General features: G+C 44.8%; 1 protein-coding gene across 2 annotated transcripts in view; it reads right to left on the bottom strand.

Moving 5' to 3' along the window:
* Positions 1-24,715, bottom strand: part of atad2b (ATPase family AAA domain containing 2B) — a 236,559-nt gene that overhangs the window by 7,551 nt on the left and 204,293 nt on the right. For both annotated transcript variants that reach the window (XM_084314965.1, XM_084314964.1), the window contains exon 27: positions 13,882-14,010. In XM_084314965.1, coding sequence (XP_084171091.1) covers positions 13,882-14,010 — 129 coding nt within the window. The remainder of the gene's footprint in view (positions 1-13,881; positions 14,011-24,715) is intronic.

A 24,715-nucleotide genomic window follows, 5' to 3' on the forward strand; every position in this document is an offset into this window, starting at 1 on the left:
CTATCAGCTGCTGCATACTGAAAGGAGGAACGGCCTTGTGAGGAGTTGGCATGGGGGGCGTTTAACAGGATATGGGTGGCTGACCGGGTGTGGTAATTTGGGAGTGGACGAGGGTGGACTAGGCGAGTAAGGTAAGGGGGATTACGGCCTAGAAGTGTTTTATATACAAAGGCCAGCCAGTGGATGTTGCGTCTAATCTCCAGGGAGGGCCAGTTTACTAGGGAGTATAGCTCGCAGTGGTGGGTCCTGTAGGGGGCATTGGTAGCGAAGCGAATGGCGCAGTGATATACGATATCTAAGCGCTCTAGATCACCTTTACGGGCCAAGCGGTAGATTACATCGCTAAAATCAAATAGCGGCAGGACAGTCATCTGGACCAGGGTGAGTTTAGCAGATCTAGTGAAGGAGGAACGGTTCCTATACAGAAAGCTAAGCCTTGCTTTGACACCCTTCACACACAGTTATGACACGTTCAGATTGTGGGCCAAACACTCTCCTGATAAAGCAGTCAGGAGAAGAACCCTTTTGTCCAGAGGCCACAATATAGAGCCTGTTGTGAGCAACTGTGTTGAAGGTAAAGCCTAGCTGGTGTAGTGCTGTTCTGGGGGGGGGGGGGGGGGAGGAGAGAGAGAAAATCCCCATGGCTTCATCTGTAAGAGGCGAGCTGTTCACTCCATCTGTTAAAAGGTCAGCACTGGTGGAGGAGCCAAACAAGCAAGGGAGAGCTCTTCTGTCAAAGCCCAGGGGGGAGGGAGGAAGAGTGAGCGAGAGAGGAAGTGAGAGAGGGAGAGAGACTAATGTATGGACACACTCCATTTCCCCTGGCCCCACGACTCACAACACGCATCACGATGAAGGACGACAAAACGGAAGCGGATTCATCCACCACCATGTTGAGTCGTCAATCGTCTGTGTGTGTTTGTACAACATGCTTGTACCGTCTTCCCCCTCCTCACTCTGGGGGAACAGCGCTAGTGCTGCTGACCTACTGCTGGCTCGGTGCGTTGTGTCAAACACGGGAAGCGATCAAACCCCGTGCCAAATGAGCAGACATGCCTGCACCCCCTGAAACACAGACGCACGGCCGACTGGTCCAAAATCAACCGCCCCCCCTCCCCTCCCCTCCCCTCCCCTCCCCTCCCCTCCCCTCCCCACCAGCCGGCCTGTCGACAGGCAGCATGGCCACCTGGCTGGCTGCTACCCCCTCCTTCTCTTTCAGCCAGGCTCCCAGCTCCAAACTGTCAGGAAGCCTCCGCCTCCCTGGCTCGCCGCCGGTCCTGACAAGCTAGCTAGCGACTGCAATCTGGGGGAAGGGGAGGGGGGCAACAACCTAAAAACAAGCATCTCTTTCATGCGATTCTTTGGTAGAGAAAACCAAAAGGGGGATAAATTCCAACAGGAAATCGACAACAGAAGTATATCTGAGATGGTCAGTCTCTGAATCTCACAAATGTCATTATTTTGGATTATTAATACTCGAGTACAGTTTTGAGGTACTTTATGCTTTATTTAAAGAAACACGCCAACATTATAGGAAATTTGCCCAAAGTCAGACAAGAAGATATATACCAATTTCCTCTCTGTGCGTTCAGTGCTATCCGGCTGCATGCTAGCTTAGCACAATGAATGGAAGCGGACAGTACTGGTTGGCCAACTAACACCTCTCCCAGAGTTTTAAGATGGCTAGCTGCATTTGTATTAAGATAGCTAGCCTAGATTAGCATTCATTTGTGCTAAACTAGGTGTAAAGGCCGAATGAGTGTTTTTTGTTATTGATTATTATTAGTATTATTATTATCATTATTTTTATCAATAGAAGGTTACAATTTATGGGAATGTAATGATTGAGAGGAATGTTATGATTCTGTGCAGCCTGTTGGGTGGACTCTGCTGCGCCGTGAGTGGATCACCTGCACCTGTCGGGTGATCGGCGACGGCGCGGCAGAGATCATTAAATAGGTGATAGGAATCAGCTGTTGGGCGGTAGTCGATGGGGAAAGCATATGATTTTCTTACCGCTTCAGTGCTTCAGGACGCTTTCGGAAACTGTTTAGATTACACTTTAAGCAATTAGACCAGGTTATATGACGTTTTAGGATCACTGTGATCAACCCTCCCATGTAACCTACTTATTCTAATTAAATCGGGTCACCACATCGGTGTCTGATAACGGAGCTTAATGTGTGGAAAACTATTTCTTTGGACGTTGAGCGCGTATGGATTCACTCCCCGTCTACACCAAGAAGCGGCATTCTGGCATGTTGCCGCTACATTAAGTAAGAAAATCGCGTTTATTGAACCCCAACCAGCTTCAATAAAGTGAAAGAGGACTCGCGCAGATATTGACGTGACCCAAGGCAGAGGCGCGCGTCAATAAGCACAACACCAGAGGAGGACTCGCAAGAGGACTGACAACAAGGCGCCAGCATTGTTGTGAGAGACAATCAAAGATCAGCGATCAGCAGGAAGGAATCGATCCACATCAGCACAGTGAATGATCACAGCCCGAGGACATCGCTGCCTGTGATCAGCTGCTACAGGATCGATCAACGAAAGCATCACCACCAAGAGGGGAGGATCCTCCCTCCCGGCTCGAGGACATCAAAGGGAACGTGCGTGAGTAGAATGTATGAATGGAATAGACACTACCACGTACGTGGCGCGCGCAAACGGCGCTGTGGAATATAAGCCAAATTATAAAACTGTCTTAAGAACTGGTGGATAAATATAGACAAGATGTCGGATATTGAAACAGAGAATATGGATTTGACACAAGCGGATATTGAGCTGAAACAACTAATGGCATCACGTAAAGCCAGGCTTGCAGCATGCACCCGCAAGAAAAATGAGATTATTCTGATGATGAAATCAAATGATGAACAAGGAGTAAGAACGGACATGGCACTGTTCAATAAGACACTCAGTGCTTTTAAGTCAGCAATTGAGTCTGTACAGCCGTATTTACAGGAAAGCGATGAGGATGAAACACAACGGTATAAACCAAGAATAGATGAATTCAATGCATTTATTAATGTGATGGAAAAATGGTTGATGGAAGGGAATAAGGAAAGGCAAACTCCATCCCAAAGTCCAACTGGGTCTGGGATCCAAGAGTCTCCAGTAGAGACTCAAGATGAGCTGGAAAGGGACCTTCAGGCTACAATAGGCCCAGAGGATAGCGTTTCCAGGGCCCCATCAAGATCATCCAAATCATCAAAATCATCAAGTAAAAGCCAATCATCCAGGTTATCTGCCGCCCGTCGAAGGGCTGAAAACGAGAGGGCCACCATTCTGGCAAAGGCCGCTGCACTTTCAGCCAGACAAGCCATAAGCCTAAAGGAGGCTGAATTAGAGGTTGAAACAAATCTAAATAAAGCTAAAGCCATAGCTGAATTAAGTCTGCAGGAGGCTAAAGCCAAGGCTAAATTAAAGGCTGAGAAGGATAAACTCGACTTTGACACAGACATGGCTGTATCAGCGGCCAAACTCAAGATACTGGATGAGTATGAGACATTATCACAAACCAACTCATCTAGAACCACAAGGTATCCATCACAAATTAACCAGCCACCCTCTCAAGAGGACGGATATGTGTACAAGATGCAACCTAGAGATGGTATGAATGATTATGTTGACCAAGCACATGCTCTAGACACCTCAGAAGGACTACCGATATTGCAATCCACGGTAGAATATGCATCCATAAATGCTGTTCCAAAAACCCCTGTGCAAAGACAGCTCTTGGACCAGTATGCATGGGCGCACACACCACAACAACAACATCAGCAACAACAACGACAGCAGCAGCAGCAACAACAACAACAACAACAACAGCAACAACCACAACAGCATCAACAACAGCAGCAGCAACAACAGCAACCACAACAACATCAGCAACAACAACAGCATCAACAACAGCAGCAGCAACAACAGCAACCACAACAACAACAACAACAACATCAACAACAACAACAGCAGCAACAGCAGCAACAACAGCAGCAACCACAACAACAACAACATCAGCAACAACAACAGCAACAACAACAGCAGCAACAGCAACAACAACAACAACAACAACAACAGCAGCAACAACAACAACAGCAACAACAACAACAGCAACAACAACAACGGCAACAACCACAACAGCAGCAGCAACAACAACAACAACAACAACAACAACAACAACAACAACAGAGGCCTCCACAAGTAGTGAGACCCAAACAGCCATATATACAGCCACTACCACCTGTACAGTATCGACCACCACCATATGTGCTACCTCAGCCACAACCTTGGCAACAACCACATGCTCCATATCAGCATCAGAACCCTGTGCAGCTTCAGCTACAACCATCTGGAGCTACTGCAGGACAACAGGGTCAAACCCAAACAGACCAGGTTCTATCAAATGTCATGGCAAGGCAGAACGACATTGCAGATATACTTGTCTCACAGCAGAATCTGGCGCTACTCCCAACCAGGGAGATTCCCATGTTTAACGGAGATCCTATGAACTTTAGGTCATTCATGCGAGCCTTCGAGTATGGCATAGAAAATAGAACCACCAGCGAGCAAGATAGACTCTACTTTTTAGAACAATACACCACAGGGCAACCTAAAGATCTTGTGAGGAGCTGCCTACACATGCATCCACAGGATGGATATGTGGAAGCCAAAAGACTACTTAAAGAGAATTTCGGTGATGAAATAAGGATAACTAATGCTTATATAAAGAAGGCCTTGGACTGGTCCAGCATCAAACCGGAGGATAGTCAGGCTTTGCGCGCCTACGCCCTCTACCTGAGAGGATGCAGTAATGCAATGCAGGAGCTTCACTACATGGATGAGCTGGACAATCCATCTAACCTACGACTGATCTTATCCAAGATACCCTTTAGGATCAGAGAAAGGTGGGGGTCAACAGCCTACGACATCCAGGAGCGCACTGGGCAAAGAGCCAAATTCAAGGATCTTGTGGCTTACCTGGAGAAACAAGCCAAAATCGCCTCCGACCCATTGTGGGGCAATATTCAGGATTACAGTCCTGACGGAGCTGCCCCAAGGTACCTCAAGACTGCAGCCTCTGTATGGCAAACAAGAGCAGGAACAGCGGCTGCACCGGTTAAAGAGAGAAGCAGCTTCGTCACGACAGTGACACCAGTCACAAACATACCGCCAACCGTCGGTAATGTAGGATGCAAGGCAGATGGCTCTGTGGCTTTTAGAACTCCTTGCTTGTACTGTGCAGGCGATCACTCACTTGAAGCCTGCAGGAGGATAAGAGCTCAGAAACATCTAGACAAAATAGAGTTCTTAAAGGTGAAAGGACTTTGTTTTGGTTGTCTCACCAAGGGACATCTCAGTAGGCACTGTAGCCAGCGGATGAGGTGTCAGCATTGTCAGAAAGAACACCTGACTCTGCTACACATAGAGACAAATGACCAAGAAGGACCGGATGAGCAAAAAGGAACAGTCGGGTCAATGGAATGGAAATCACCTCAACAGGAGAGGACACCACCCCTGACCAAGAAGACTGTGGGTAGTGCTCTGGTGAGGCTTGGTGAACATAATGGGGCCGGTAAGGACTGTGCTTTACCCATCGTGCCAGTAAAGGTGAAACAGGCTGACGAAAGTGGGTATGTAACGACATATGCCTTCTTGGACCATGGCAGCTCGGCATCCTTTTGCACAGAGAGCCTCATGAGGAAGCTGAACGCTAAGGGCCGGAAAACATCAATTCTCCTTAAGACAATGGCACAAGAGAAACATGTCCCAGCATATGAGATCTCAGGCCTGGAGGTAGGCAACATCAATGATGACACATTTATTGCACTGCCTACGCTATACACTCAACCAGCAATCCCAGTGTCAAAAGAAAACATCCCTACTCAAGAGGAACTGAAGAAATGGCCCTACCTAAAGGATGTTCACATCACTTACATTGACTCAGATGTGGAGCTTCTGATTGGAGTCAATACTCCGAGAGCCATGGAGCCTCGGCAGATAGTGAACAGCCAGGATGACGGACCATATGCTGTAAGGTCACTCTTGGGATGGGCGGTCTATGGTCCACTGAACGTCAACGCGGTGGATGTGACAAGAAGATATGGTCCACTGAACGTCAACGCGGTGGATGTGACAAGAAGATATGGTCCACTGAACGTCAACGTGGTGGATGTGACAAGAAGACCCAAAGCCATCACCAACAGTTCGATAAACTTAAAAGATGGTCAGTATAACTTGCCACTCTCCTTTCGGAAAGGAGATGTGATGACACGCAACAACAGACAGGTGGCGACACGAGCCATGCACCTGCAAAAGAAGAGGAAGGATGAAGGGTACCATGCAGAGTACAGACAGGTGACGACACAACGAGCCATGAGCCTGCAAAAGAAGACAGGAAGATCTAAGAGCAGAGAGAAGACTGTAAGATCAAAGAGGAAAGAGGATGGAATATCTAAGACCACAGAGAAGGTACCTCTTCAAGAACCAAGGAAGGATGGCTGTGTCTGGTACATACCCCATCACAGGGTGTATCACAAAAGAAAGAAAGAAAGTGGAAAGAACATGAGTGGTGTTTGATTCACATCGTCATTCCAATGCACCACCATGGCAAACCCTGGAGTGAAGTGGATTGTGGATCAACTTGAAGATTTTTTATTTTGTGACGTGGAATGTTCTCAGTTGTATTGTGGTGATTCACGTGACAGGTGAATCTGCCACGGCACAGCTGATAACATAAATAGCCAAAGAGAACTTCGCCCCTGGTGACTTGGTGGTCATAGTGGACGACACAGCGCCCAGGAATTCCTGGCCGCTTGGACGGATCCTGGAAACCTTTCCGGATAACAAGGGCCTACTACTGGAGTCAAAGGAGGATTGCCAGCTGTAATGAACACTCGCCCGACCATATTTTGTAATTGTGTAGGCACAATTAGGGGCCGGTGTAAATGTTATTGATTATTATTAGTATTATTATTATCATTATTTTTATCAATAGAAGGTTACAATTTATGGGAATGTAATGATTGAGAGGAATGTTATGATTCTGTGCAGCCTGTTGGGTGGACTCTGCTGCGCCGTGAGTGGATCACCTGCACCTGTCGGGTGATCGGCGACAGCGCGGCAGAGATCATTAAATAGGTGATAGGAATCAGCTGTTGGGCGGTAGTCGATGGGGAAAGCATATGATTTTCTTACCGCTTCAGCGCTTCAGGACGCTTTCGGAAACTGTTTAGATTACACTTTAAGCAATTAGACCAGGTTATATGACGTTTTAGGATCACTGTGATCAACCCTCCCATGTAACCTACTTATTCTAATTAAATCGGGTCACCACATCGGTGTCTGATAACGGAGCTTAATGTGTGGAAAACTATTTCTTTGGACGTTGAGCGCGTATGGATTCACTCCCCGTCTACACCAAGAAGCGGCATTCTGGCATGTTGCCGCTACACTAGGCTAGTGTGCAGCCAGATAGCTTCTGCTGAATGTACAGAGAGGAAATTGGTATCCATCTTCTTGTCTCACTCTGGAGTAAGTGACATGTTCCTTTATGTTATTTTCATTTTAGAAAACATTGTATTTTTACTCCACTACATTTATCTGAACCCATCAGTTACTTTGAAAATTTATTATTTTGAAGGCGGCTGATTGGCGCAGTGGGAAAGGCGCTCGCTACTAACGCAGGAGACGCTGGGTTCGAGCCCAGCTCTCGGCGTTGCTACCGGCTGGCCGGTCGTTCATACTAACACAATTGGCAAGTGTTAGAGGTAGTAACATGGGTCTCCCAGTCCCTCCACTCTGTAGTAGACAGGAAATACATTGTCTGGTATCCCTTCTCACTTACCCAATCAGGAGAGAGAACCCCAGATATGATTAGCCAGTTTGCTTACTGCACTGGCAGATTATTCGACTCGTTCACTCACCTCGGGAACTATTTAGCTAAATTTATTTTCAGCAAGAAACAAACAGAGTGCAATAAAAAAAAGGATACATTCACTGTGTTCTGTCTCATTTATTGATGAAACGAAACCAACATCAACACAATGTACCACCCAGAGCGGAGAGTTTAGTCTCACAAAAAGAGCGCTGGTGTTGTTAGCTTACATGCTAACGTGAATGGGATCTGCCAGTATAAACACATAGCATTGCGGCTAGGCTAGCGCACATTAGCATAGTAAAGCTAGACAGCTAGTAGAATGGTTGAAAACGGATTGCAGAATTACAATACAATACGGCTCAATACAAACAATTGTTAAGGGGCCCAGGGGGTGCAGACTGTTGTAGTTTGGTCAAATCAAGCTAATTTACATCATGCTCCAAAAAAATTATTTTTTTCTGCTGAGCGGGCCAGAGCGCCGAGCACCGTCATGCGCAAATGAAGGTGAGCGGTGAGCGAGCGGAGAGCGGCTTGGGGGGGGGGGGGGAGCCAACATGAGCGAATGAGAGCGGAACTAAGCCATCCCGAGCGAAGAGCGAATTTCTCGGCCGCTCCGCGCCGGTCACATGCTCTGCCTCCCACGCGCTACTCCTCGCCACTGAGAGTTCGAGCTGCTGCGGTGAAAAGATGCGACAGGCTGCCTCCTCGTGTACCGGAGGGGACACGTGATGCAAGGCTTCTGTCCTCACTACAGCCGACCAGTGGGAGGCATAGTCTAGCAACGTTTAAGACAGGGGAGGGAAGAATTGGATAATACAAAATTGGGATGGGAGAAAAATAGAAAATGGGGAGAAAAAGTGGATAAAAAAAATATATATATATATTATTTTGCATACAAAACAAGGCACACGTTAATAATAAAGATTTAGAATTTTAAGCCAGCCAACTTGAATGAGGTGTGAACTGTGGTGGGAAGTTCGTTCCACCATTGTGGGGCAGGGACTGAGAATAGGCGGCTTCGCACTACCACACTATAAAGGGTTACCACTACCACACTACAAAGGGTTAACGCTTTCACTACACCACTACAGAAGGGTAACCCTTTCACTACCACACTACAAAGGTTTAACCCTTTCACTACCACACTACAAAGGTTTAACCCTTTCACTACCACACTACAAAGGGTTAATCATTTCACTACCACACTACACAGGGTTAACCCTTTCACTACCACACGACTGAAGGTTAACATTTCACTACCACACTACAAAGGGTTAACCATTTCACTGCCACACTACAGAAGGTTAACATTTCACTACCACACTACAAAGGGTTAACCATTTCACTACCACACTACAAAGGGTTAACCATTTCACTACCACACTACAGAAGGTTAACATTTCACTACCACACTATATAAGGTTAACATTTCACTACCACACTACAGAAGGTTAACCTTTCACTACCACAATAAGGTTAACATTTCACTGCCACTACAGAAGGTTAACCGTTCACTACCACACTACAAAGGGTTAACCATTTCACTGCCACACTACAGAAGGTTAACATTTCACTACCACACTACAAAGGTTTAACCATTTCACTGCCACACTACAGAAGGTTAACCTTTCACTACCACACTACAAAGGTTTAACCATTTCACTACCACACTACAAAGGTTTAACCATTTCACTACCACACTACAGAAGGTTAACATTTCACTACCACACTACAAAGGTTTAACCATTTCACTGCCACACTACAGAAGGTTAACCTTTCACTACCACACTACAAAGGTTTAACCATTTCACTGCCACACTACAGAAGGTTAACCTTTCACTACCACACTACAAAGGGTTAACCATTTCACTACGACACTACACAGGGTTAACCCTGTCACTACCACATTACAAAGGGTTAACCCTTTCATTACCACACTACAGAAGGTAAATCTTTCACTACCACACTACGGTTAGCCTGTACTAGGATCTATATACCATTGATATTTTCCACATTAAATTCTATTCATTGACTATTAATTACTTCTTTTTATATCAGCGGAGTGGTTAAAAAAGAAGCGCTGTGCCGCTGCGGGCCGAGGTCTTCCTCTCAGAGCACGACCTCGGATAAAGAACAGGAGATATGGAGAGAAGAGACAGAGGAGAGAGAGGAGGGAGAGACGGAGAGGAGAGGAGGGAGAGACGGAGAGGAGAGGATGGAGAGACGGAGAGGAGAGGAGGGAGAGGAATGGAGGGAGAGAAGAGACGGGAGGGAGAGGAGAGGAGGGAGGGAGAGGAGAGGAGGGAGGGAGAGGAGAGGAGAGGAGAGGAGGGAGAGGAGAGGAGGGAGAAGAGATGGGAGGGAGAGGAGAGGAGGGAGAGAGGAGACAGAGGAGAGAAGGAGACGGAGGAGGGAGAGGAAGGAGAGAAGAGACTGAGAGGAGGGAGAGGAGAGGAGGGAGAGAAGAGACAGGAGGGAGAGGAGGGAGAGAAAAGACGGGAGGGAGGGAGAGGAGAGGAGGGAGAGAAGAGACAGAGGAGAGAAGGAGACGGAGGAGGGAGAGGAGAGGAAGGAGAGAAGAGACAGGAGGGAGAGGAGAGATAGGAGGGAGAGGAGAGGAGGGAGAGACGGAGAGGAGAGAGAGAAGAGAAGGGAAGGAGATGGAGGAGGGAGAGAGAGAAGAGACAGAGAAGGGAAGGAGATGGAGGAGGGAGATGAGGGGAGAGGGAGAGACAGAGAGGAACCATCATGGTCTCTCTCTCTCTCCCTCTCTCCCTCTCCCACTGGTGCAACGCTCACTCTAGTCTAGAGACATTTCACTCACCAACACACCGGTTCTCTCTCAGACACAAACTCACTCACTCGAACACAGACAAAGGCTCCGTCACAGACACATTCACGGACCCATAATCACACATACATGTTCACTCAGACATATACTCGATCACATACGCATGCACACACACACACACACTCCCCATTGTCCTCATTACTCTCCAGAGGCCGATCAAACGCACCTTTATCCAGCTCAAGAGCCGCAGGCCTGTCTTTTCATGGCGTTTAAATGCGTTCAGGACTCGTTGGTTTCACAAAGCCCGACAGTGATGATGTGTAGTATGAAAGCACGGGGCTCCAAACCTCCTGCCACGCCAAAGACCACCGGACGGAATAAAACAAAGCTTGCTTTTAAAACGCTTGATCTTTTGATCTGTGGGACGGTGTGGCATGGTGTGTTGGTATGTACGCGTGCGTGGGTCTTCAAGTGGCCTGAAGAGGAAGAGGGCCCAGCAGTTACTGGGGGATATTGTTCAATGTCAGACGTTAGCGACAGCCACGCAGCTTGGACTTTGGGGAAAGTCATGAAAGTGAACGTTTTCTGCATCTGTGAAAACGGATCCGCTTCCATTTCCTGGGTCATTTTGATTGGCTGGAGGGTGTCTGTTATGTTTGTCTCTAAGAGAACACTTCAAGTGAAACTGTTAACTGACCCTTCTGTTTCAAAGTAGAAATGTAATTTCCTAGTGAGGTTGGAGCATCCAAGTCAGCCCTCCAATAGCACCCTAATGGGCACATACAAATGTTTGTAAATTATTTTTATTAGACTAGACTACTGTATCCGTTTCAAATGCTGCCCATCCCAATTGATAACTCCACTTTTAACTTACTAAATCGATTACTCTCACGTTTAATATGGCAGGGAAAATTACCTAGAGTGCGTTTCAAAACATTACAGCTGGCCAAAACTGCTGGCGGTTTGGCCCTCCCTAACCTCAAATATTATTTTTGGGCTGCTCAACTTAGACCCTTGCACACCTGGATTACAAATGATTTGTCATCAAGATGGTTAAAAATGGAAAAAGACTTATCTACACAGAAACAACTTACTACCTTATTATTCTCTGGACATAAGATAAGGGAGGACTCAATAGGTGTGTGGTCCAGATTTACGATAAAAATATGGAGAGAGGTCCAGAAAGAGTTCAGGTTGCCTTCAACATCGGGCCTGACCTCAATCGGTTTCATTGGGGACTTTACACCATCAACTTTGGATGCAGGATTCAGTGGATGGAGGACAAAGGGTCTGAAATTTGTTCACCAACTTATTCACTCCGGCCAGCTTAAATCTTTCGAACAACTCAGAGTGGAGTTTAGCCTTCCTAGTACTGACTTTTTCAGATGTCTCCAATTAAGAAATTTTTTAGAAAACCAGGAAGATTGGGACAAAATTCGACACCCTTCTGCTATAGAAAGCTTTATAGCTAATATCCAAATTGATGCTTCAATACAAAAAATTATATCAAAACCTAATATCAATGAACCCCAACGACTCGCTATACATTAAGTTGAAGTGGGAGGCTGAGCTCCAACAGGAGATCTCACAAGAGGAGTGGTTCGATGTTTGTACTGAAGCACATACAGTGACTAATTCTAATTCCTGGAGAGAATATAAATGGAAGGTCATTAGTAGGTTTTTCAAGACCCCCTTATTGACTGCTAAAGCAGGTACGACTCCCACAAGCGAATGCTGGAGGGGATGTGGTGAACAAATAGGTAACCATACACACATTTTCTGGACATGCCCAAAACTATGTCACTTCTGGGATGATGTAGTCAGGGATGTAAAAAAAGTATTCGACATGGACATTCCACAAGATTTCAAAACTGCCATCCTCGGAGTCATACCAGAGGGCATTGAGGAAAGGAAAAGTGTGTATCTTCTTCAAATACTGTTAACGGCTGCCAAGAAAATGATCACAATTAATTGGTTAAAACCCAGTCCCCCAACACATAACCGTTAATGGCTAAACAAAGTTAAAGAAATTCAGGACATGGAGAGGATGACTCATCTGATCAGGTTGCAAGGTGAACAGTTCGATAGAAAGTGGGCTTGTATAGAGTGAATAGGGCTATAAAGGCAATGTATTACTTATTTTCATCTTATTATTTTCATCTCACTCCCCATTTTATTGTCATTTTATTTTTAAACTGGTTTGAATCACACATGTAGTATATTCTGTTTTTTTTTAAATTATAATATTTTTTTTTAGAAAAAAAATAAAGCAAGAAATAAAAGAAAATATATATATATATAAATAAAATAATAATTTGACATCTGTAGACCATTGCTTATTACATGCGCTGCCATCAAATCTGTCTCTTGACGTGGGAAGACTTACAGCCATGCTACCATACTCTGTAAGCAGAGGATGAAACGCCTGGGGTGTGTGTTCCTGACTTAATATTAGATTTCTTCAGACTACAAGCCAGACAAACATCCTGTCTTAATCCCCCAATTTGGAAAATTATAATTTTTTTGTAATTTTTTTAGTTAGGGCTAGCCACGTGGTTGTTATGGTTAAAGGTGCTGTGAGTGGCTTTTTATTTGTTTAAATAAGTGGTAAATAGCTCTCCATTCCAACAGCCATCACGGATAGTGTAGTAACATGGGTCTCCCAGTCCCTCCACTCTGTAGTAAACAGGAAATACATTGTCTGGTATCCCTTCTCACTTACCCAATCAGGAGAGAGAACCCCAGATATGATTAGCCAGTTTGCTTACTGCACTGGCAGATTATTCGACTCGTTTCAAGCACATATTTATATACATAAAACTAGTTCTTATTACTTATTTCTGTCAAGACCATTTTTGCAGTGTGGAGTTATCTCTCCTGATTGGATAAAGTGGGTACGGGATACCAGAATTTTTTTTTTCTGTTTACAGCATAGCAGAGGGACTGAGAGACCCATGTTACTGACCAAACACTCAGTATATATATCTATATATATATATATCAGTGATGGCTGTCGGAATGGAGTGTGTGTGCATGTCTGGTGTGTGGTGTGTGTGTGTGTGTGTGTGGTGTGGTGTGGTGTGGTGTGGTGTGGTGTGGTGTGGTGTGTGTGTGTGTGTGTGTGTGTGTGTGGTGTCTGTGTGTGTGGGAGTGTGTGTGTGTGTGTGTGTGTGTGTGTGTGTGTGTGTGGTGTGTGTGTGTGTCTGACCTCCAGCAGCCGTGTCTTGTCGTAGTCTCTGCGGTGCTGGTAGATACACTGGCAGAGCTGAGAGTACAGCCTCTCCAGCTGCTCCACACTGTAGCCCTCGCTCTTCATCACCACTGCATCCAGGAGAGCCTGTGCAACACACACACACACATTACTATCGATATACTTGCGAGTACATTCCATTTACTTGCATTCATTCTCAAACCTTAAAGAGGAACTTCACTAAAAGGGGCGTTGAGGTCGTGCTGTAGGTCTGCAACGTGTTCCTAAAATGTGCCAAGATTTCCTTTGCATTTTATGAGTGTAAGTTATGAGCTCTGAGGGTCTGAAGGAAGGTGCAGTGCATTGGAATGACCGAATGGTTTTTCCTGCAGTGGTTGAAAGAAAATACCATGTAAAATGGTGAAAGGGCGTCATGTCCCCATACCTGTATTAAAATGCATGGTTTGAAAATCGTTCTACACGTTTAATGTACATTTGGAAACACGACGGGCAATAAACAATTTTCCAACCATTTCAAGTAATGCATTCCAATGATGTCCTCATCACATTGCATTTTCCTTACTTTGAGAGCTCACAACTAGAAACTCCCAAAAAATAAATAGAGAGATAGAGATACCGGTAGATACATACATCTTGGCAAAGAATACATTTTTGCTGAATTACAAAATGTATCCTTGATTCTACAAAGACCAAAGTGAGCTAATTTCTCTATCCATTTGGCTCCATGTGTCTTTTTACACGCACGCACACACACACACACGCGCGCGTGAGGATGTGCACAGTGTGTAGACAGGCAACATTTGGGGGTCAGCCGTATTCAAAAGCAATTAAGATCAGTGTGACAGCTAATTAAAGCTATTCATAATTACCACGGGTTTACATTTCACTGCACTTTAATTAAAACATTCTGGACAGTCCTTTACATTTTCTCGAGCACATTCAACAACATCATCCAGCCACTCCGACTAACCAACACCAGCAAGACCAACATGAGCAAGACAAACATCATCAAGACAAACACCAGCAAGACCAACACCATCAAGACCAACACCATCAAGACCAACACCAGCATGACCAACACCAGCATGACCAACACCAGCAAGACCAACACCAGCAAGACCAACACCAGCAAGACCAACACCATCAAGACCAACATCATCAAGACCAACACCAGCAAGACCAACATCATCAAGACCAACACCATCAAGACCAACACCATCAAGACCAACACCATCAAGACCAACACCAGCAAGACCAACACCATCAAGACCAACATCATCAAGACCAACATCATCAAGACCAACACCATCAAGACCAACACCATCAAGACCAACATCATCAAGACCAACACCAGCAAGACCAACACCAGCAAGACCAACACCATCAAGACCAACACCAGCAAGACCAACACCATCAAGACCAACATCATCAAGACCAACACCATCAAGACCAACACCATCAAGACCAACACCATCAAGACCAACATCATCAAGACCAACATCATCAAGACCAACACCATCAAGACCAACACCATCAAGACCAACACCAGCAAGACCAACATCATCAAGACCAACATCATCAAGACCAACACCATCAAGACCAACACCATCAAGACCAACATCATCAAGACCAACACCAGCAAGACCAACACCAGCAAGACCAACACCATCAAGACCAACACCATCAAGACCAACACCAGCAAGACCAACACCAGCAAGACCAACACCAGCAAGACCAACACCATCAAGACCAACATCATCAAGACCAACACCATCAAGACCAACACCAGCAAGACCAACACCATCAAGACCAACACCATCAAGACCAACATCATCAAGACCAACATCATCAAGACCAACATCATCAAGACCAACACCATCAAGACCAACACCAGCAAGACCAACACCATCAAGACCAACACCATCAAGACCAACACCATCAAGACCAACACCAGCAAGACCAACACCATCAAGACCAACATCATCAAGACCAACATCATCAAGACCAACATCATCAAGACCAACATCATCAAGACCAACACCATCAAGACCAACACCATCAAGACCAACACCATCAAGACCAACACCAGCAAGACCAACATCATCAAGACCAACATCATCAAGACCAACATCATCAAGACCAACACCATCAAGACCAACACCATCAAGACCAACATCATCAAGACCAACATCATCAAGACCAACATCATCAAGACCAACACCAGCAAGACCAACACCATCAAGACCAACACCAGCAAGACCAACACCAGCAAGACCAACACCATCAAGACCAACATCATCAAGACCAACATCAGCAAGACCAACACCATCAAGACCAACACCAGCAAGACCAACACCAGCAAGACCAACACCATCAAGACCAACATCATCAAGACCAACATCAGCAAGACAAACACCATCAAGACCAACACCATCAAGACCAACACCATCAAGACCAACACCATCAAGACCAACACCAGCAAGACCAACACCATCAAGACCAACACCATCAAGACCAACACCAGCAAGACCAACACCAGCAAGACCAACACCAGCAAGACCAACATCATCAAGACCAACACCATCAAGACCAACACCAGCAAGACCAACACCATCAAGACCAACACCATCAAGACCAACACCATCAAGACCAACATCATCAAGACCAACATCATCAAGACCAACACCAGCAAGCCCAACACCATCAAGACCAACACCAGCAAGACCAACACCATCAAGACCAACATCATCAAGACCAACACCAGCAAGACCAACACCATCAAGACCAACATCATCAAGACCAACACCAGCAAGACCAACATCATCAAGACCAACACCAGCAAGACCAACACCATCAAGACCAACATCATCAAGACCAACACCATCAAGACCAACACCATCAAGACCAACACCAGCAAGACCAACACCATCAAGACCAACACCATCAAGACCAACACCAGCCAGACCAACACCATCAAGACCATCATCATCAAGACCAACACCAGCATGACCAACATCATCAAGACCAACACCAGCAAGACCAACACCAGCAAGACCAACACCATCAAGACCAACACCATCAAGACCAACACCAGCAAGACCAACACCATCAAGACCAACACCAGCAAGACCAACATCATCAAGACCAACACCATCAAGACCAACACCAGCAAGACCAACATCATCAAGACCAACATCATCAAGACCAACACCAGCAAGACCAACACCAGCAAGACCAACACCAGCAAGACCAACACCAGCAAGACCAACACCATCAAGACCAACACCAGCAAGACCAACACCATCAAGACCAACATCATCAAGACCAACACCATCAAGACCAACACCATCAAGACCAACACCAGCAAGACCAACACCAGCAAGACCAACATCATCAAGACCAACATCATCAAGACCAACACCATCAAGACCAACACCATCAAGACCAACACCATCAAGACCAACACCATCAAGACCAACACCATCAAGACCAACACCAGCAAGACCAAGGAGCTGGTCGTGGACCACCAGTGGAGTAAGAAGAGGCCCCCAACTCCCGGGACCGTACGTGGGGAGGAAATGGAGGTGGTGGACACCTACACGTTTTTTTCCCCCCTCCTCCTTTTTCTGATTTTTTCTCCCATCCCACTGTTAGTCGTTATGCCAATTCCCAACCCCCTTCCTGGTTGTTGCGCACCCCCCCCCCCCCTACTGTTGGTCCGGGAGGCCGGAGATTGTCACATGTTTTCCTCCGACACAGCCAGCCTGGCAGCGCAGATTCTCACCGGGAGAGTGTAACGTGTGGAAGGTCACACTACCTTTCTCCAGATGATCCTACCCTCGCTGTGCAGGCGCCCCGACCGAACTGTAGGGGTCGCTGTCCACAACGCCCAGGACACACCCACGGCTTCCCTCCCCCTAACTCAGCCAAACGAGTTAGTATAGCGATCATCCCAAGCCAAAACAATGCTGACTCTCCGGGAGTCGAGACCGCAGCCTCTTGCATTGGTGACAAGCACAATCTCCGCGACGCCACCTGACCGCCCGTACCTACACGTTTGAGAATCGATACCGGTACCCAACGGTACCTTTTTTCGGTACTTTAGTCTCAAGAAATTTTATTTACCTACCTCAGTCGTGAAAAAAAAATCCAAACTTCAAATAACTACAATTGACAGTTTTCGGCTTGCCATTGCTCCAACTGCTTTGTTGTTGAATCAAGTCAAATCCTAGGTAAGCATATATTGTGCGTGTGAACGTTGACATGAAAAGAAAAAAGTTTAAAAAAAAAAGTTAAAAAAGTAAAAAAAAAAAAAAAAAAAAAAAAAAAAAAAAAAAAAATTGGTATCTCACTTGATTCGATACTCTGTAGTACCGACGTGTTTCGGTTCGGTACCTCAAAAGTACTGAATTCGGTACCCATCCCGTATATTGTACTAAGGGTAGACCTAGGATAGAGTTAGGTACATTTGCATTGGGGCAGACGTAGAATAGAGTTATGTTCTGTTTATTTATACCAGGCAGGGCTATACATATTTATACATTTATATTATTGACAGAGTACACACTCAAGAGAGTGCAGATGTCAAGGGCAAGAAGCCCTGTGTTTACTTTATTTTCATTTTTAGTATTCTTATTATCCTAGCTTGTTTGGATTCTTATTCTCACCTGCACCTCTCGTGCTTCATTCCCTTTGCTGTTGCCACTTCAGACACCTGAATGTCCCTACGGGGATTAATAATGGTCCATCTTATCTTTTCTTAATTGACCCCTACCTCACAGTTCACAGATTAGAGTTATAGTCATTATAGCTCTGACTGACCCATCAGAACTCCGCCCTCAGAAAATTCAAAAGCCCCACTCTCTCCGCTGTGATGTCGTCATGCTGAAGTTAATTGGGACAGCTCTCCCCACACACGCAACCTTGGCGTGACTAGAGCTGCCGCGGTATTGATATTTTCCTTACCGCACGAATTTGCGAAATATTTCCTACCGCCGCGGTAATTACCGCACAGTGCGCACAAAAAAAAAAAAGTTTGAATGCATTTTTTTTTTTTTTTAGTAGTCTACTCTTATAGCCTGCCTCTAGTCTAATGGCGCTTTTCCACTGCATATTACCTACTCGACTCGACCCGCTTTAGGCACCTGGTACTTCGTTCCTTTTCCACTGCAGCCAGGTACTACTCCGTTTGGGGAATGGGGATGCAGGCGGGGCCGCCGCCGCTCGCTTGTGTACACTGAAAGCTCCGTGGGCATAGATGTCCGAGGGCTTGCAGCAAGCCAGAGTTTAACACAGTTTCAATCAATCAATCAATAACAACATTAACCAGACTCTCGTTGCGTCTATTCTGCCAAAGCTAACGTTACCTCTCATTGTGTATTCTACCAAGCAAACCCGGGTTTAACGTTGTTACCTCTCGTGTATATCGGCTGACTGTAGTATTAGGCTAATAACAACAACAAACTTAACACATCAGCGATCTTGTTGTGACACTAAACTCTCCGCTCGGTGGTAAATTGGGTTGATGTCGGTTTTGTTTCATCAATAAATAAGGCAGAATACACAGTGAATCCATTCTTTTTTGTTTATTGCACTTGGTTCTGTCGCAAACAAATCCTGAATGAAATACATCCTTAGCGAGGCAGTAAAGATGGCGGCGCGGTGTTCTGTTTTCGTTCAGAGGCTACAAAGTGTGACGCGTCGAGTAGGGGGTATCTGCAGAGCCGCAGAGCCAGGCTGGACCAATAGGGTCGCTTGGAACAGAGTAGGGTATATCTGCAGAGCCGCAAGCCAACTTTATTATTATGATAAAAAACAGCGGTGACGCGGTATTCAGCCTAACTCTGCGGTGAGCGTGATGCAACAGCGATACCGCGGTAATGCGGTTATCGCGGCAGCTCTAGGCGTGACCCTTGACCCCCCCACCCTCTTCCTCGACCCTTGCATCCGCCAAACTGTCAAATCGTCCTAGTACATCCGTTACATTGAAGAGATCCGGCCCTCCCTCCCACACCCTGCAGCTGTAACACTCATCCATGCCTTCACTTCGTCCACATCTAATTTCACTCCTCTGCGGCCTCTGCGCCAACTCCACCAATAGACTCCAAATGGTCCAGCATGCATTGCGCCCGACTCCTAACTCACACCAGATCCGCGTCTCTACTTTCCGTAGCTCCATTTCTGCAGATCCCTCTCTGATTGGTTGAGCCCATTTCTGCAGACCCCTCTCTGATTGGTTGAGCGAAGCCCCTCTCTGATGGCAAAAGGCGGATGTAATGTTATCATATCAAGAAGATAAAAAGAAATGTACTACCAGATTCGCGTATAACGTTATTTCGCGTGACTTCGCGGTTTATTCATAACGTTATGCACATTTCACAACACAGCCAGCTGTCAGAAACTGTACATTGTAATGTTATATAACATAACGTTATGTTATTTCGTGGTTTATTCACATAACGTTATTTCACGTGACAAGTTCAACACAGCCCAGCTGTCAGAAACTGTACATTGAGGGGGTTTGAATCACTGTTTAGTGTTTACACTCCCCACTTACTGTACCATGACGCACTCCCCACTTACTGTAACTGTACCATGTTCTACTGTACATATAACCTCATCTCATGCACCTTGTTGTGTATCCTGTTTCTTTTTCCTCATTATTATATTCAGAGTTAATTATATTGATTACACTGTCTTTTTCCTGCCCATTTGATGTTCCCAAATCATATTCAGAAAGTATCACAGAGACTTCTATTGACCAAGGAATTAGTTATTAATAGTAAGACACAACATTTACCACCAGACTCTCTTAAGGCATTAACTGGGTTAATTAATATAAATGTTATATTGTAACTGTCTAGTTACACATTGGTTCCGAAACATGTATGTTCCAGGCTGCAATTAAAACTTTGAATCTGAGAGAGCTCTGGTCAGCGAAGCCGGCGATGCGAGCGATTATTATTGGTTTTTAATGACAAACCAATTACATATGTGTAAAGGCACACACAACATATTCCAGTTAACGGTATATTTTTTTTATGATTCGTTATGGCGTAATCAATACTTCCATGCGTATAAATTGCGTTCGCAACCTCCATGTTTTGGGGGTATTCATCAGAAAACTCGGATCCAGGATTCGGCTCCCATCCGTCGGGCAAGAACTGTGGGTTTTCAGCCTCTCTCTCTGGAGCTTAACGGAGTTTCGATTCCTGGCTAGAGGCGCTCGCTCGGCCAATCAGAGAGGGGTCTGCAGAAATGGGCGCAACCAATCATTTATTATTGTTTATTTAAAAATACGTATGAGAAAAAATGAACAGTGTAAACAATATCATTAACTCTGAATATAAAAATATGAGAAAAGCAAACAAGACGCGGTCTCGGACTGGTGGGGGCCCCTGATTCGAGGTCTTGGTGAGTCGGAGTGTTAAAGAGGCATGATGCTCTGGCTCGCTGGGGTGCCGGATTTGGGGTCCTCACGGGGTAGGGACCTTGGTTGTCGATACTGGAGATGACGGGTGCTCAAGTAATCTCGCCTTATGGTACATACATGTGGGTATATGCATGTATATATGTATATGTATGTGTGTATGTATATGTATATGTATATGTATATATATATATATATATTCTTATTAATTTATATATTTAATTTATACATGACTATTTTATTTTTCATTATTCTGATTTAACTGATGGTCTTGTCATTGTCGTTATTATTATTATTATTATTATTACTGTTATTGTCCTGTGATGTCTTGTTTATTAGTATTGTTATTGTATTGTATTGTCTTGTTTCATGTTGAAAAGGGAAAATAAAGAAAAACTGTGAAAAAAAAAAAAAAAAAAAGAGAGGGGTCTGCAGAAATGGAGCTACGGAAAGTAGAGACGCACCAGATCCTGGCCCTAAGTCCAAGAACACCTCCACCGGCTTCCTGTCTCCCACCAGATCAACTAACAAGTCCCGGTCCTCACCTAGCTGCGCAACTGCACACAGTGTATAATGTAAGCTACTACTAATGTGGAATTAGAATGTAGTATCATGGGTAGTCACGTTTGGGGTGGGTTTATGTGCAATGATGGGTCATGGAGGACTCCAATTACGCAGAACAGAGTTTGTGGATAAAAAAAATAAAAAATAAAAAAACAAGGCCATCGAAAGCAGTCTTGAAGCTGGAATGCGAGGGAGCGACCCTCACTTGAACCTAATCACAAACAATACGCTATTGGAGGGGGGAATGCGGCAGAACAGTTTGCATGACATATTGGGGTTCAGATATCCCTTCAAGGGTGACGCAAATAAAACTCTTAGAACACCGGCCTCAGACATTAGTATGCAGGAAAAGCGAACATGTACGTGGGCAAAATCCTACACGCAGCATCTTGAAACGACAGGGGTGAAACAGGGTCGAGATGGTGATGATGAATGTTCAAAAGTCTGTAACAGATTGGCGGAACCATCTGTTTTAATCAGTTGCTGGCTCACCACGCCTGTACCCGCCTGTCACTGTCACTCTCTCTCTCTCTCTCTCTCACGCTGTCGCTTCCAGCTCCGTTTCGCTGCTTTATAGCGTTCCTCCCCGTCGTTATAGTACATCTACAAACCTCTAGTGTTCCTCCCCGTCGTTATAGTACATCTACTAACCTCTAGGCCAGGGGTCAGCAACCTTTTTGACATGGAGTGCCTGTTTGAAATATAGTTGTAACTAGTGTGCCTCAACAATATTCCATGCATCGTAAATATTTTTTCTCATAATCAGGTATTTTTAATGATAATCTTTACATTATTACATCATTATCGTTATTGTTATTATTAACAATATTATTATGATGGTTGTATCAACCCTAAATCTGAGTTGGGGGGGGGGGGGGGAATGCAATGCAGACAAACAGCTGCATACAGTGCGATCATTTCACTCACATTTGCCCATTCATTTTTGGACACATCACACACCATCGGTGTGTGTACTGTACGTGGGCTGTCATAGCTCCACCTACAGGCCTAATAGAGGGTGAATGTGAGGTATATCGTGTAAATAAGTTTTGATTGATCGCAAGACTACACTGTAAAAAATATATAATAATAAGTTACCAGAACTTAAAAATACTGAGTTCAGTTACTGTGCATTAAGGTTCAGTCTTCAATCCATAATAATCCAGAAAAATAAGTACACAACCACATTATTTCAACCTAATAAAACTATGTTTATTGTCATTGTTTTAAGAACACAAGTTGACTTGGTAATACTCACATTGAGTAAAAAATATGGCTTTTAACATGTGCAATGTTCAATGAAATAGAAAAATAAATAATAAAATTAGTTGATTAATCCCACTGGTCACAATGGTGACCGTAATAATGTTTTTGTTATAAGGCTCTGCAAATGTTACTGAATGATGTAGCAATGTATTTCCAGCTAAATTGAAATAATAAACAAATAAAGGGTCTCAATTAAATATGTGGTAGTAAAAAGAACCTGTGGGAGGATTTCAACAAGATAAATGCGACAACAGTGCAAGATATTTCACAAATATTTCAAAGCAAAAAAAATATATATATATAATTATATATATATTTTTTTTACTGCTGCCCCCTGTGCCTATGCAAATGCCCCCGCGTGCCTAAGGTTGCCTACCCCTGCTCTAGGCTGTTGGCTTTTTGCTTAATAGCAGGTAATTTCCTCCAGTCTGTCGAGGATGTCCCACTTATTTGGCTTCTAAACTGTTTTATTTACTTTTATTAATATTATTAACACTTTCTCTGCCAAGGACGCCTAAACTCATCATTCCCCGCCATGCTAATTCTGCCAATGACGCCGTAACACGTCATTGAGATCAATATTTCAAAAATCTGTGATCGCAATCATATTTCTCCCCCGGAGACTTGAGATCTACTGTTGATCCCCTCTCAACTCTCCAACGGTTCAAGAGCGCCATCTGGTGGCCGATCGGCGGATCGCCCAAACCGGAAACCGGAAACAGAAACTGGTGCTCATCCAAATTCGGTCCGATCACTCGCTATAGGTGCCGGGACTCGAGCCCGACACAATGGATAGTGATCCGTTACCAATAACTCGATAAACAACATGATTTGGACGTATATACTATTATACAACCTGGAGATGGATCGCATATTTCAACATCCCATAATAGGAATATTTTAGCTCCACGCTCATTGCCCAACGCTACGAGGAAGCTGCAGTGAGTTTCAGCGTTTTTTTTTACCGTGTTCGATACAAACTGCTCTAATGATCATATCACCCACACTAGATGAATCATCTAACGTTGGCCACGGAATTATAAACGACCCCCCCCCCCATCCGGTCAACATCAGATGATAAGTAGTAACTTCTAGAAGCACGTCCATTTGAAATTTTTTATCTCGCGCAGATCGCTATCAAACTGTATTTGATCATCAATATAATGCATTTAGGGCTATAAATCACGTTCTGGAGAATGCTGCAGAAAACGATAAAAACATATTTATACTTTAGACCGTATTTTAGTATGAATATGTGAATGAAAAAGTATAACGTTCCTACGTCCTGAACGATAGATAATTGACGTTGAATGGGCCATAGTAATGTCAATTTAGCAATACAATTTAAAAAGTTATAGCCCTGCAAAGAAGGGGAACTTCTCCATAGACAAATAGAGCTGGCAGAGGATGGTATAATGATGTACATAAGCCTGGCGAAGAAAGTGTTAATATATATATATACACTTGTCATCTTGCCTTCTCATTTATATCCTGCTCTCTCCTCATCCTCCTCCCCACATCCTCCTCCCATCATCCTCTCAAGCCCTTCCGTTCTCGTTCTGTTAGCCAGTT

This window comes from Notolepis coatsorum (assembly GCF_963971535.1).
Source record: "Notolepis coatsorum genome assembly, chromosome: 5".
NCBI lineage: Eukaryota > Metazoa > Chordata > Actinopteri > Aulopiformes > Paralepididae > Notolepis > Notolepis coatsorum.